The 14,800-nt window shown below is 37.0% G+C and overlaps 2 protein-coding genes across 4 annotated transcripts in view; both read right to left on the bottom strand.

Annotated features, from left to right (window-relative positions):
- LOC107684437 (Golgi integral membrane protein 4-like) overlaps positions 1-4,846 on the bottom strand; it is an 11,802-nt gene extending 6,956 nt beyond the window's left edge. For both annotated transcript variants that reach the window (XM_016480688.1, XM_016480687.1), the window contains exons 1-7: positions 4,403-4,846; positions 3,224-3,298; positions 2,998-3,047; positions 2,835-2,888; positions 2,579-2,729; positions 2,357-2,439; positions 1,952-2,035 (exon numbers count right to left, since the gene is read on the bottom strand). In XM_016480688.1, coding sequence (XP_016336174.1) covers positions 1,952-2,035; positions 2,357-2,439; positions 2,579-2,729; positions 2,835-2,888; positions 2,998-3,047; positions 3,224-3,298; positions 4,403-4,589 — 684 coding nt within the window. In that variant the 5' untranslated portion in view covers positions 4,590-4,846. The remainder of the gene's footprint in view (positions 1-1,951; positions 2,036-2,356; positions 2,440-2,578; positions 2,730-2,834; positions 2,889-2,997; positions 3,048-3,223; positions 3,299-4,402) is intronic.
- Positions 4,847-8,569: 3,723 nt separating this feature from the next.
- On the bottom strand, positions 8,570-12,018 carry LOC107684438 (pentraxin-related protein PTX3-like). Of its 2 annotated transcripts, none has more exons than XM_016480690.1 (3): positions 11,682-12,018; positions 10,161-10,715; positions 8,570-9,361 (listed from the first exon to the last, which is right to left on the bottom strand). In XM_016480690.1, exons 1-3 carry the CDS (start codon positions 11,854-11,856, stop codon positions 8,745-8,747), a joined length of 1,347 nt encoding a protein of 448 aa, XP_016336176.1. In that variant the 5' UTR covers positions 11,857-12,018; the 3' UTR covers positions 8,570-8,744. The 2 variants fall into 2 exon arrangements, with proteins under 2 accessions (XP_016336176.1, XP_016336175.1); XM_016480689.1 differs by having other exon boundaries at positions 10,161-10,718.
- Between the last annotated feature and the right edge of the window lie 2,782 nt (positions 12,019-14,800).

Here is a 14,800-nt window from a genome sequence, read left to right on the forward strand (position 1 = left end):
TTCTAGTTGTGTCCTCTTTTGGAAGACCAAACAAAGTAGTTTCGCTTTCACAAAGAAACACACAGCGTCTCCACGACATGGCGGCGGTGGCAACAATACTATAGCGAGAATAAAAGTTACGCCTTCTTTCTTTGTGTATACATTTGGGCGGTGTTATGCAAATCTTCTCACACAGTGACATAGACATGTGGGGGCGTGTTTAAATGAGGCGTTTTAGGAGGGCGTGGACGAGTCTTAACTTTCATTAAGAAGATCTCTTTGGGTTTGAGACTTTAGACTTTGCAACTTTAGGGATCTTATCTATTCACGAACAGCTTGTAACACTCCAAAGAGAAAGGGAAACTTGAAATCGCATCATATGACCCCTTTAAAAAGTTTAGGGTCAATAAAAATCTTTGAGAGAAAAAACAAATATGGGTGCATTAGGATGCATTAAACTGATCCAAAGCAACAGTAAAGACATTTTACATGTTTCTAAAATTAATAAGTAAATTATTTCTGAAGGATCATAAAAGTGAAAAGTGAGTGACCTGTGGCCAAGGAATTAGTGCTCTGCATTTAACCCATCCAAAATGCACACACACAGCAGTGAACACACACACACCGTGAACACACCCAGAGCAGTGGGCAGCCATTTCTTTTGCTGTGGCACCCGGGGAGCAGTTGGGGGTTCGGTGCCTTGCTCAAGGGCACCTCAGTCGTGGTATTGAAAGTGGGAGAGAGCGCTGTACATTCACTCCCCCCACCTACAATCCCTGCCGGTACTAGACTCGAAACCACAACCTTTGGGTTACGAGTCCAACTCTCTAACCATTAGGCCACAACTTCCCCCGTGACACTAAATTACATTATAAAATATATTAAAACAGAATAAATTGTAATAACATTTAACAATATTGCTCTTTTTTATTGTATTTATCTAACAAATGCAGCCTTTGTGAGCATAAGAGACCTCTTTCAAAAACATTAAAAATCTTACAAACCCCAAACTTTTGAACGATAGTGTACATTGTCTTAAACAGTTAGTGTAGCTTGACCATACAATCACAAACATAAAATTTGTGTTTTCTTAAATTAATAGCAAACACAGTATATTAAAGGGGCCATGTGATGCGATTTCAATTTTTCCTTTCTATTTGGAGTGTTACAAGCTCTTGGTGCATAAAGAAGATCTGTAAAGTTGCAAAGACTAAAGTCTTAAATCCAAAGAGATATTCTTTATAAAAGTTAAGAGTCAACCACGCCTACCTAAAACGGCTCGTTCTAACACGCCCCCACGTGTCTACATCACCATGTGGGAAGATTTGCATAACGCCACCCAAATGTTCACGCAAAGAAAGAAGGCGTAACTTTTATTCTCGCTGTAGTATTGCTGTTGCCGCCGCCGCCACATCATGAAGGCGCTGTGTGATTCGTTGTGGAAGCGAAAATACTTTGTTTGGCCTTCCAAAAGAGGACAATATCCGCTTCGTCATGCCTGGAGCTGATCCGTGCTGGTCGCTGAGGAAATACATCAACTTCGTGCTGTGGATCGCCGGATCGGCTTTCACCGTGGACGAAGCGGAGTCCAGCCCGGGGTCGTCACATGTGGTTGCCGCAAGCCCGCCCACCGCCGCTCACTCATGCCGGCCTCCGCTAACTCTAGGCCGCCGCTTACTTTAGCCGCCGTGTGTTTCGTTGTGAAAGTGAAACTACTTTGGTCTTCCAAAAGAGGACACGACTAGAAATCAGTGGTTAAGTTGTATTTACAACACTGTTCCAGAACACTTCAACCCAAATCATCATATGACCCCTTTAAATGTTAAGAATTAGTATTGGGATACCCAGCAAACAATTTTTTTTATTTGCCAATTTGTTTTTGTATTTGTTAAAGGTGTTGCAGTGGCAGAATGTGATTGACTTCAAGCATGATACACACAAACTTAAAGCAGTGGTCATGACTGTGTGTTACCTGGGCGGCAACAAGTGCATTTTTATGGTCTTGTAATGTGAGTGAGAGATGATCTTTTGAAGCTTGCAGGTTCTTGTGCTGTGCCTGAAATGGTGAGGAAGAAATAAATAACTGTCATTTCAGTAACGTTTAGAATAGTAAAAGTCCATGTTTTAGGATTACAAACTGAATAGCAATACAGTAGTCAACATTTGAAGTGGATAAAAAAAAAGTTAATCCAAGTTGTCCTAACACAAGAACGCATTTTGGTTTTAGGTTTTAGGACAACTTTGATGAAAGGTTTTGATCCACTTCAAATGTTGACGTATATTCTCTGTCCTTAACTGAACTACTACATGCAAATTCAAACTTCCTTGAAACTCTAATCACATAATGCATCACAGAATCCTTTGTAGTTTCTCTGACCTGCACGTCAAGTAACTGTGTGTAGATGTCCTGATGAGCTTTCCGCAGCTGTCTGTTCTCCTCTCGAAGGTTGTACACATTCTCTGCAAGGAGGAAATCTGGTGATGAAAGACTCTAGCAAATGTATGTGGTCAGGCGCATTTTATATGGCTGGAAATTATTTTGGTCTGAACCTTAAATCTGATTACTCTGAATACATACAAGTGTAGCACACAGATTCACCTTTCAGTCTGGAAATTTCAGCCTCCTTCTCCCTCTGCAGGTTGTCTATTTCCAACCTGTGCTCATCCAGAACACGTTCATGATCCTGCCCTTGATTCTGGTGCTTCTCTTGAAGTTCATAGTATTGCATCTTCAAGTCTTCATGCTGGGACTGATTTAGTGGTTTGCAAACGACGTGAGAATTATTATATTTAACATTGTCCACAATTAAAATACCATAACTAGTTTATCAAAAACTTCCATTATTTCATCTCACCTTCAGTATTTGATGCTCTGTCTGCAGAGCATTCAGTCGATAGGTTGATTCTTGCTGTTAGGTCAAACAAAACTGTAAGTTATTATGCATCCACAACAGCTGACAGCAGCTTTATCATGTTTACACATCATTAGTAATCAAAACACCATACTTTTTAAATTACCTTTTCTTTGTTGAGGGCCTTCTGTGATTCCTGCTTAAACACAAGCAAATCTATGATGTATTGACAATCAATAGAGGCTTTTAAAGACAAACGTGAAGCAGACTGCATTCAGCACAACCTGGACTCATTATCATTCATTATCTATCATCATTATCAAATCGCATCCAGATTAAGGGGGGTGTGTATATCAGGAAATCTATTATTGTGCAAATGAACAGGACATTACCCTCTTCAGCCTTCTTATAATCAAGTCTTTCTTTCTGGAGGGATTTCTCTAGTTTAGAATGATGCTCATATACCACTGAAAAGAGAAAGAAAAATATTATTTTATGGTATTTTTTTTAGAATGTAAATATATTAAATGATCCACTTTGTGGAATTACAAAAACATATAAACAGATTTTTTTTGTATATGTTGTGTTAATAAAGTTGCATATATAAATAAAACATATATTGATGACATATATGGTTGCTAAATATACTAGCATATAAAAAAAAATCATCATAGATACATATATACATATACATGTACATATATACATGTTAACTATACTATAATTTTCCTTTCATTTTTTAATGATATTATTTTCAGGATATTTAAGTTAATTTAATCCCCAAATCATTACTGTAATGCAAATCTCATTCTCACTGGAATAACATAAATATTAAATAAAAAATATTAATATATTAATTATTTTATTTGATCATAGTAGCATTTATTGTACTGCCTTTAATGAATTCAAGCTAATTCATTTTTAATTTTAAAAATCTCTGTAAATCACTGCCTTTTTTACTGCAATACAGTAAATGGCTGTATTACAGTAATGAGAATCATTACTGGAAAAAAAAAGTAGAAAGAGAATACCAGACACTTTACAGTGATTAGAATATAGGGGTAAAATTAACCTAATTGTCCTGAAAATGATTTCACAATCTAAAAAGTCCAGTTGTATATATTCAATTTCTTTTATGCAAGATATGTTTTCTTTTGGACAGAAATGTGATCTGGACTTGACAGGTTTTATGAGATTCACCTTGATATAATGAACACTATAATCTGGCACAGAACGGTGAAAATCCTCAGTGTGGTGTTACCCAATGTTTGTCAAAGGACCCCATTCAAAAGCTTAGAGGCAGAAAGTATTGCCATCAAGTGAAAGCAAATAAGTATTCTCAAGGAATGTTGTTCACAAGAAAATCTTGATGCTGTTCTGATGCGTGTCAATTATTATGCACCAACTATATAAGAGCTTGGATAAGAGGAATTAACAAAACAGGCCGAAACATTTTCAATAGAAATCTCCGGAGGCAAGCATCAGATATCTCAAAACAATCAGATAAGCCATAATCAAAACATCTAATACAAAGTGCCTTCGCTGTAGGACCTTTTTCATTAAATGTCTACCTTGCAGCTGCGCAGAAAGTGACTCTTGATGCTGCTGGTACTTCAGAGCCGTCGATTCAGTCTTTTTCAGCTCTTTATGCATCTCATATGAGATCATGAAGGCGCACAACGTCCCGCAGACGAAGATGAGAAGTAGGAAAGACTGAAATATTCTTCTCTGTCGTCTCGAACAAATTCCTTTCCCCATCCTTTCCTCCTCTTCTTGAGTAGACAGTAAAGACTATGTGCCATCCGATTCTTCTTCAGTACCGTAAATGTTTAGGAAAGCCACAATGATCAGTCTGTTTATTTTTTTTTTCTCCTCGCGATGCTGTCCCTTTAATGGACGCACCAGTTGACTTCTCGAGTTAGCCCTAATTATAGGCTACTTATCCCTTACGGAAAAAGTAAGTCCGACTAATGGCTATGAATTGGCTTTTTCAAAACTTTCATACGTGTCATTCACAAAGGACTGTCATTATAGAAGTTTGTTCTAACCAACTCCTGCTCCCTTTTGAGTACAGTGCCACCCAGAGGCCAGTGCGCGGACGTACATTTACTTCGGTTACTGTACTTCATAAGAGATTATGCACATCAGAAATCCATCCAAAAGATAACATATTCTTATAAAAGTGTGTTTCTCACCTAGGGTCACAAATATTTATTATATGTTTTCTGAAAGTCATTAGGCTACAACTTCTACCACATAAATTCCACCACATTCAGATAGGCCTAATGTATTGTGTTTATTAGCGTTTTGTGGTGAAGAAATACGGTGAAGTTTTAAACATTGCTGAAGTGAAATGTAAATGTATAGGCTAATTTATAAAATAAAACTATTGTATTGCTACGACTAATTCATAACAGTATTTTATGTAGGTACACAACTGAATAATATTTCCACACTTCTTGCACAATTTGACAAAATGACAACATGAAACTACAAACAATAAAAATTGTATTAGTATTTTATTCTAATTTCTGACTACTACAAATTAAAGTACATGAAATTCAGATGAAAACTTGCACGGATAGTATATATAAACTGACAGAAGGCAATCTGCTGAGACCTTCTAGTTTTGTCATTGAACTTTTATGAACATGATTGCAAATCGTAAACCATAAACCAGATGTTTGTAGTGTAAATACTTTCATTTTTATGCAGAGGAAGTTTCCAACATGACTAGAATGACTCTAGTAAATGGAACTTTTCGTGCAGTGAGGATGATGGCAGTGGTGGTCTTCATTCTACAAAGCACTTTAATTGAGCACAATCATTACTCTGGTCAGATCATTCATATTTCTTTGTGATATATGTCTGAGTTGTGCAGCTGTGAAATTTTGATGGTGATAGATAGTTCTTTACAGTCCTCCGTCTCATGGGCTGACGATAACTGATGTCCTGGAACAAGTGGAATGAGGAGAAGCCAGCTCCTGAGAGAAGAGTTCAGGAGCAGAGGAGCTTTAGAAAGCTAAACCGCCATCATGCCAGCCAGGTGTACTGTTAAAAGGACAAGAACATTGGGTACCAACTAATGCAAAAATGGTTGAAACTTTTCTCTTTGGCAGCAAAGATTCCAGACCTGACAAAACCTCTGCTCAGTCTGCTGCTGTTATCTGGGATGAGGATGTGGACTGGATGGGTTGATGGCTGGAAGGAGACCATCGCATGTGTTGCAAAGCTGAAGAGTCAGTCAGGTGTGATGTATCCACTGCCTAAGACCTCTTATGAACACTGGGATGAGTCGAATGATATACATGCTGTTCGCTTCTATAAACTGGTAAGCAAGCCAAAGGGAAGAAAGAAGAATGTGAAGTAGGCATCCGACCCCTTATTCTTGGGTAAACGGCAGGCAAAGAAGGATCCTGAAGATCTCTTTTGTCACCTTGTTACCTTTGTCTTAACATTTTAAAGCGACATTAAGGTAGGTAATGCTAGTCAACACAGGTAGGTTGCAATATTCTAGCATGTCTGTTTTGTCATATGTCTTTTCAAAGTTTTATCACAACAATTTCAACGCTTCTTTCATCTAAATAATCCTGCTGTGACTTAAGTATCTGACCTGTTTTGATAGACTTTCTTATAAAAAAAATGCAAATAAATAAATGTTGAGTAGATCATAAACGTTTCCAAGACAGTTTTAATGTGTCCTTCATATAACAAACTTAATTAATTTGATTAATTAATTTAATTAAATAAAAATAAAAAAACTGTTATTTTTAATAAAAATCAACTCCTGGGACATAAAAGTATAGAAAAAGACACCCCAAAACTACATTAACGGCTTTTCGATGACAGCATAGGCTGCCAATCATGATTTTCTTCCTAAAGTGTGTTTTGTGTTTTGCCAAACTTAATTAATTTGATTAATTAATTTAATTAAAAATACAAAAACTGTTATTTTTAATAAAAATCAACTCCTGGGACATAAAAGTATAGAAAAAGACACCCCAAAACTACATTAACGGCTTTTCGATGACAGCATAGGCTGCCAATCATGATTTTCTTCCTAAAGTGTGTTTTGTGTTTTGCTACAAATTCACATATATTGTAACCTCTTTGTTTTTGAGCTGATGGATTTCCAAATAATTCTGAGCTCTATAAATGTAATTACTTGAACAATGTTGTTTACGATATGTATACTCAAAAAAAAAAAATTTGGTGATGTTACAAAACTATAGCAATATTTTTATGATACAATTATTATTGTAATACAGAAATAGCAAGTGATATACATCAACTTTTACAGTCATTGATACTGATGTGTTAGGCATTAATAATAAATAATATGGTTAAATATAGCCTATTTTTAGGTTGACAGGACAAAGTTTAGGTCATTTAACATGGGAGGGCTATTCTGACTATATGTCTCACAAACCACTGGAAAATACTGCTCATTGTAACAATCATTACACGTACACATGTGGGTGTCATTTCAGAGTTAATGTCACTATGGTTAAAGCACACGCCTTGTTTTGGTTCATTTTATATTATTTGTGGTCAGACTGGCAATAGTCATGAGCAACATATGCAGCAATACGCCAGACAAACATTGTAAATTACCAAACTATAGAAGAGGAAAAATCTGTTTTGAATCATTGGTGACCAATGTCATATCCAGCATGGTGATGTAAATAAATCCAGACTTGCCCCACCTTAAGTCATTAAAATGTAATTTGGAACAACAGAGAAACATTTTTTTCTATTTGTAGTCCATTAATTATCCTCACTAAGCCACACCACTAGAATTGATTAGCTTTTTACTAATTTAACTAATTTATTTACATGGTAATGCAATTCTCTACTAAAAGCTAAAATTAAAAAAGAATACACGATATTAAACCATTTTAATTGGCTTTGTGCACAGTGTTTTAAGGTTAAAGAGATAATCATCCAAAAATGAAATTTGTGTCATCATTTACTCATCCTCATGTCGTTCCAAACGTGCTTTATTTTATTTCGTGTGTGGAACACAAAAGAAGTTATTTTGGAGAATGTTTCAGCCGTGTTTGACTATACAGTAAAATTCCATTGTGCCCCATTGAATTTCATTGTATGGACAAATACACTGAGAAATTTAGCAAAATATATATTTGCGTTCCACAGGGGGAAAAATCATATATGACATAAGGGTGAGTAAATGATGACAGAAATTTCGTTTTTGTGTAGATTATCCCTTTAAAGGAATAGTTCGCTCAAAAATTAAACACCGTCAGGCCATTCAAGATGTTTTTGACTTTCTTTCTTCAAAAGAACAGTACAGAAGATTTTTAGCTGAAACCGTGGTCCCTGGTGATTCATAATACAGGTAAATGGGTAATGCCACTTTAAGAGTAAAAAAAAAAAAAAAAAGTGGTTACAGAAAAACTAAATGAATTCTTCAAATTGTGTCTACTAATGATATATTGAAGTCTTATGAAGTCAAACGATTGCTCTGAACCTGAATGGATAAGTAATAATGCTGTAGTTTCTGAACATTCTATTCAGTTTCAAACAGGCCAATCGTTTCACTACGTAAGACCTCAATATATCATCAGGAGCAAAGGCATTCATTTTGTGTTTTTGTATCTTCTTTTTTTTCTCTCAAAGTACGGTACTCTGGACTTGCATTTTATGAACCACCAGGGATCATGGGTTCAAATTAAAATCTTCTTTACTGTTCTACTGAAGAAAGACAGTCCCCTACATCTTGGATGGCCTGAGGGTGAGTAAACAGCAAATTTTCTGTTTTGGGAGAACTACTCCTTTAAGCAGTGCTTTTTATTTGGAATGAAAAAGAAGGTAAATACAAAATCACTGATGATATACAATGTAATATTACCTAACGTACAAGATTGTATTGCGATGTATATTGGTGCTGTCTCAGTTGATATACTGAGAACCACCATGTGGAATGATCTCTGAAACACCCCATCCAATCACATTCCCACGGCTATCACAGGATCCGTGTTGATTGGCGTACTCTTTAATCCTCCCTGCGTCCAGCACGTGGTCCCACATGTTCACCCCTGTCATTTTTCCAGTGAACGCAACCGATGAGTCCAGATCTCTGTAGACACCCGAGCGGCTGCGCTCTTGCCCGAGCAGAATGAACCCATTACCGGGCAATACGTGCCCTTCGGCTACTCCAGGCACTCTGGCAACATTCTCTCCATTCACCCACAAAGCGGCCAGCCCCTGCTCTGAGCTCCAAGCTGCACAGACGTGTCCCCACTGCCCATCTGTTACTACGCTATGAGCTTCCACTAGATGGGTCTCACCGCCCACCGTGAGGAGCACCGAGTGTCTTGCCAAAAGAAGCTGGAGCTCTTGAGGGTTTTTCTTGGTTCCGTAAGACAAAAGCACTGTTTTATTCAGAGACTGAGTCACTTTGGCCCACAGACAGATGGTGAATGATTGTAGGGACATGGACGTGGAGGGTGTTACCTCTGCGAAGATGTGCTTGGAGCGCATTGGGAATAATAAAGCCATTTCACAGCCTTAAAAAAGAGTGAGCAAGAAATTAAAGATTCATTATTGCATTGAATAATTATGCAAATACTAACAAAGTACAGTGTTTGCAAAGTATTTATTATTTCTCAAGGCCACAGATATTTTATATTTCACATTTTGTTATAAGTTCAAAGTTTGGAATCATTGTTTTTTATGTTTTTAAAAGAAGTCTCCTATGCTCACCAAGGCTGCATTAATTTTATTTTTAAAAATACAGTAAAAACATTCAAATTGTGAAATATATTATATATATTATAAATATTATATATATATTACATTTAAAAACGATTGTTAATATATTTAAAATATATATTTTTCATTTGATTGCAAAGATGAATTTTCAGCAACCATTATTTCAGACTTCAGTTGTGCTCAGTTATTTATCAAAGGCCTTTTAAAGCCTTTTTTCAAGATTCTTTGATGAATAAAAAGTTCGAAAGAACAGCATTTATTTGAAATAGAAATCTTTTGTAAGATTATAAATGTCTTTACTGTCACTTTTGGTCACTTCTTTTTATTAACTTAAAATATATTATAATTTACTTCTCAATATGAATGTTTTTACTGTCTTTTGATTAATTAAATTCAGCCTTGTTGAGGATAAGATAAATAGACAGTTTTTGTCTGCCCTGTCAGTTCCGTATGCCCTAAACCAAACTGCCCTTCGCAAATTAATAAAGTGTATTAAATTAAATTAAATTAAATTAAATTAAATTAAATTAAATTAAATTAAATTAAATAAAAAAACAGTGAAATCATAGATTTGGTCTTCCTTGAAACATCTACCTGAGGGCAGAAATCGATGTGCCGTTGCTCGTTGGAAAAGGGCCAGCTGGGCATGTACCCTTTGGAGATCCGCAACAGTGGCCATTAGCGCTCTCTCCAGCTTCCCGCCATCTGCATTGCTTGCTTCTTGTTCCTTTGGATAAGCGGAGAAAGACTTCATGGCCACTTGCCCCAGATCTGCTCCCAGCAGTGAGCTGCTCTCCAGTTTGGTGAGATGGGTGGCCTGGTTCCTGCTGAACTGAATGAGCTGCTGCAGCGTCTCGTTGTTTTGGGCTTGATAATTATCTGCAGCCTCTCTGAGCTGCTCCATGGCTTGGTTCAGATTGCGGTTCATCTGTTCACTTATACATTTACAGGTGTTTTCTGAGGCCTGGATGCATGCTTTGTTGTTGTTAAGCTTATGGAGCTCCTTCCATATGGAGTCCGTCTCCGCCTTAACCATGTCTTCATTCTGATGCAAGAGCATGTCTTGCTTCATTTGAGAGTCCTCCAGCATGATGAAAAGTTTGTCCCAGCGTGAGAGGTCTTGAGGTGGACAGGGAATTTGTGTTGCTCCTGCTGTGAACAAAGAGTATGTTTTTTACTGCTCTGTGTTGGTGCAACATAACCAATTTTTAAAAAAGTAATACCATCATATACTGTAATAATACAAAGCAAAATGTACTTGTAATGAATAACATTATTGTGGTTTGTTGTCATCCTTTGTTCTTCCCAGGGCTTGCCGCTAAAGGTTTTGTAGTGGCCACAAGGATTACTAACTGCCTCTTTGCTAAATTCTCAGAGACAAGTTCTCTGAAAATGAATAACCATTATGATGCTCATAAGCATCCTCTGGTTAATATGTTCAAGCTCCTGGCTTGGCTTTGCAGGAGTGTGTCAGTGGAAAGGTATGTAAATGTCAAATGTCATGAAACCTGCCAACACTTTTGTATTTTTGAAAGCTATGGGTCATGACTCATGACATTATACTTTCATAGCACTGTGCATTAAAAATACAGATATTTAAATATATTTGGGTTGTTGACATTAAATATTTTTAGAAAGTTGCCATATGTTGTTCTGTAATACGCTACATTTAAAACGTTTAACAGCAATATTTTGTGACATATGTGTGACTTTTATGACATATTATAAGTTAAGAGATTTTATGGAATATTGTTCTTGAATTTGTCGCATGATAAGAACATTTAAATCTTGTGAAAAGCATAAATGTGAAATGTGAAAAATCATTTGTATTTTTGATATTAATTCGTCACACTATTTTTAAATGCACTTAAAAATAGTGAAAAAATTATAAGACATGATGACCAGTTAAAGCACCTAATATATGTTTCCTTTTATTAATTTTAACCTGAAATTTTACAAAAAAATTCAACTACCCCTTTATTCAATAGTTCTGTTTTTAAAATAATTTGTCATGCAGTCATGATTATTTTAAAAAGTCAAATGAAAAGCAAAATGTCAGTACAGCTACATGTATAAATAAAAATGAAGAGACATCTGGAACTGAAAAATACTTACTTTGCAGGCGTTCACCATTGGAGATTTCATTATAGTAGGAATCAGAGTAATCCTCTCCATATTCATAACCAAACGCATTCCCACTCAAAAAGCAGGGCAGGCAGAGGGCCAGCACGGCCCCGGGCGCATACATTCTGATGTTAATGCTGGTGTGTATGTTAGTCTGCCCCTGCATGTAATCAGATTATTTTGAAGTAAATCAGATGTTCCACAGCCACTAAGATGCCTTGTGGTTGTTCCTGTGTTGTTACACAGCCGTCGTCCCTCATGTGCTGAAACCCACTGAGCGTACATGAAGCTGAGCAAGCTCTTTTAAACACAGCACTCAGAGCAGGGCTGTCACAGTGTGAGAAATATTTTGTTTGAGGTGGGCAGCATATGTGATGTACTCAAATGTCACAGCTTCTACCGCTGGTTGGGCAAGAAATTGTCATGGGGGTGTGGAAAGGAAAAGTAGGAAAGGGGTTGGGTCTCCCCAAAGGACAATTCTGCCTCAGGTCAAGGTGGAAGCATAGGGAGAGAGATTTGGGCAAAAAGATGTTTGATCTTATGGGAGTAGCTATAATGTCTCCAGAGGGAGCTTTCCTTTGCATGTTGTCCAGGAGTTAACCTCTCCATTCTTTCGTATCACTGTTCAGCACTTGAATATGTCAGTTCCTCTTTTACGTCTGGTTCTTAAAGGGATAGATCAGCCAAAAATTAACATTTTGCCAGTGATTACTCACTGTCATGTCATTCCAAACCTGTATGAACACAAAATAGGATATTTTGAAGATTGTTCTCCACAATGAATGTCAGTGGGGTCCACACGTCATCAAAAAAACATGTGATATTTTTGTTTTCCACAGAAGAAAGTCATATAGGTTTGGCATGACATAAGGGTGAGTAAATCATGAGAGAATGTTTATTTTGGGTCAATCCATTTAATAATCTGAGGTTTCAACTCTCTAAATATTAACAGGTAGTGTAAATATTAACTGTGGGTGCATTGGAGCATCAATCTCTGATTGAAGTTTAACTCATTCGCCATATTGTATAGAGGGAAAAGGGAACTTGGGAATTGAGTTACGCAACACAATATTGAAATAACTGTGTCAAGGACTATATTAATAAATTACCAGCAGATCTCAAGATAAACAATGAGTGATTGAGTATGTCATGGCTATTTAGACCCTTAGGCCAAACCCTTAACGACACAAACAAGTTAATAAATACAATACAATGTATTGTAATGAAGTAATATCGTCTGGTTTCCAGCTTTCATACTATTGAAGGAAACATTTGTGACCTCACTACATTTTGTAAGAACAGACTGAAAACTGAAAAAGTCACCCTTCATGCAATATTGTGTCTTGAACACCTGAAACTTATTTTTGTGTGAAAGGTCTTTTTCCAGCAGAAATATTTTTGTCAGCATAAATCAGACCAGAGCAGATTTAAATTAATGCTCCACCCTTTGCTTATGAGTAGAGAGACGTTTTTAGAAGCACAGCCAAATAATTTATTGAGGTGAGGACAAATATCTTAAAGGGGTCCTATTATGCTCTTTTACAAAGTCTTGATTTTGTTTTGGGGGTGTTCTAGAACAGGCTCTCATACTAGGTTGTTCAAAAAACACATTATTTTCACATATTTTACATTATTACAACACCTCTCTCCTCAGTCTTACAACACCTCTCTCCTCAGTCTCTCTGCCTTCTGAAATACGAAATGTGCTGTGATTGGTCAGCTGGGCCAGTGTGTGTTGTGATTGGCAGCACTCGGCGCCTGGTCGGGAAATGTCATGCCCCTTACCATAGCCACCTGCGAGCTTCAGTGTAAATATTGCGTCAGTATCAAATCAATGCCTTCTCTAGTGCAGCTCAACCAGGTCTCATCCCATTCGTCAATATCTGTGATATCACAAATCCCGGAAAATATGCGTTGTAGTCCAAACGAGTCGTTCGTTGTAGTTTTTGAAAAGTGATTTCTGTTAAATAAAGTATCTCCTTTTGAAGTGGACTTTGAACTTTGCAGATCTTTTTTATGCTCAAACAGCAACTTTACAGACTAACTAAAGTTGAAAAAGTGAAAAAGCATAATAGGACCCCTTTAAATACTCCTTGTCTGAGGCGTGTCTTCAGTTTCCAATATACTGGCTGTTATGAGAGGGACAGAAATAGCATTGTTTAACTGCAGACTGATTTAGTGTGTGTCTGCTTTTGTGCTGTGCACATGTGTGAGTGTTTAATCAGTATCACCTTTTACAGTCTGTTCTTAGACTGTAAAATAAGTAACGTAAGTACTTTGCTACAGTAGTTTATTTGGCACCCAAATTTCAAAATATACTGCTTTTATACATTTTATAATCTTGAAAGTTGTTTGAGATTATATGTATAATTTCAGCAGTTTTGTTATAGTGGCTTTGAACATATCTCATTTTCTGTTCTTTTTAGTTTTCATTCCTCATGTGTTCTGTGAGACCGTTTTTCCCCCATGTTTGATTGTTAGTCAGTTCACCTGTGTCCTCATTAGTTGATCCTCACCTGTCTGTCCCTCATTAGCACCCCTACTTTAGTTATAGCCTGTTCAGTTGTCCCTCATCTGGTATTGTGAATGTTGCCCCTACCTGTGTCTCCTGCCTGCCTTCTGATTTACTCTGTGTGGATTTATTAAAAGAAACGTTTTTCCTTCATCTTTGTGAGAGAGTTTATCTTGGACACCCAAATTGTGACAATATCCCAGAGATATATATATATATATATATATATATATGTGTGTGTGTGTGTGTGTGTGTCCGTGTGTGTGCGCGTGTATATGTGTGTATGTATATTTACCTTAAAGGTGGGGTAAGCGATTTTCAAAAATGCTTTAGAAAACTGATTCGGGCCGACTAGCAAAACAAACTTGTAGCCAATCAGCAGTATGGGGCATGTCTACTCATGATGTGGAGGAGAGAGCGTTCAGTGCACAGGACGGACAATTAGGGAGCCGAGCGACAGAAAAATAGAGATGGGGGATAAAAAACAAAAGAGGAAAATGTCTGCGGAACAAAAGAAGGCTTAAGGCAATAAGTAGGACCCGTGTAAATATCGGATCAGCTTTCCAGCGCTGGAGAGAACTCAAGGAGCGGAAGGCCT

Source organism: Sinocyclocheilus anshuiensis, unplaced genomic scaffold (genome assembly GCF_001515605.1).
Source record: "Sinocyclocheilus anshuiensis isolate Anshui unplaced genomic scaffold, SAMN03320099.WGS_v1.1 scaffold301, whole genome shotgun sequence".
Classification (NCBI taxonomy): Eukaryota; Metazoa; Chordata; class Actinopteri; order Cypriniformes; family Cyprinidae; genus Sinocyclocheilus; species Sinocyclocheilus anshuiensis.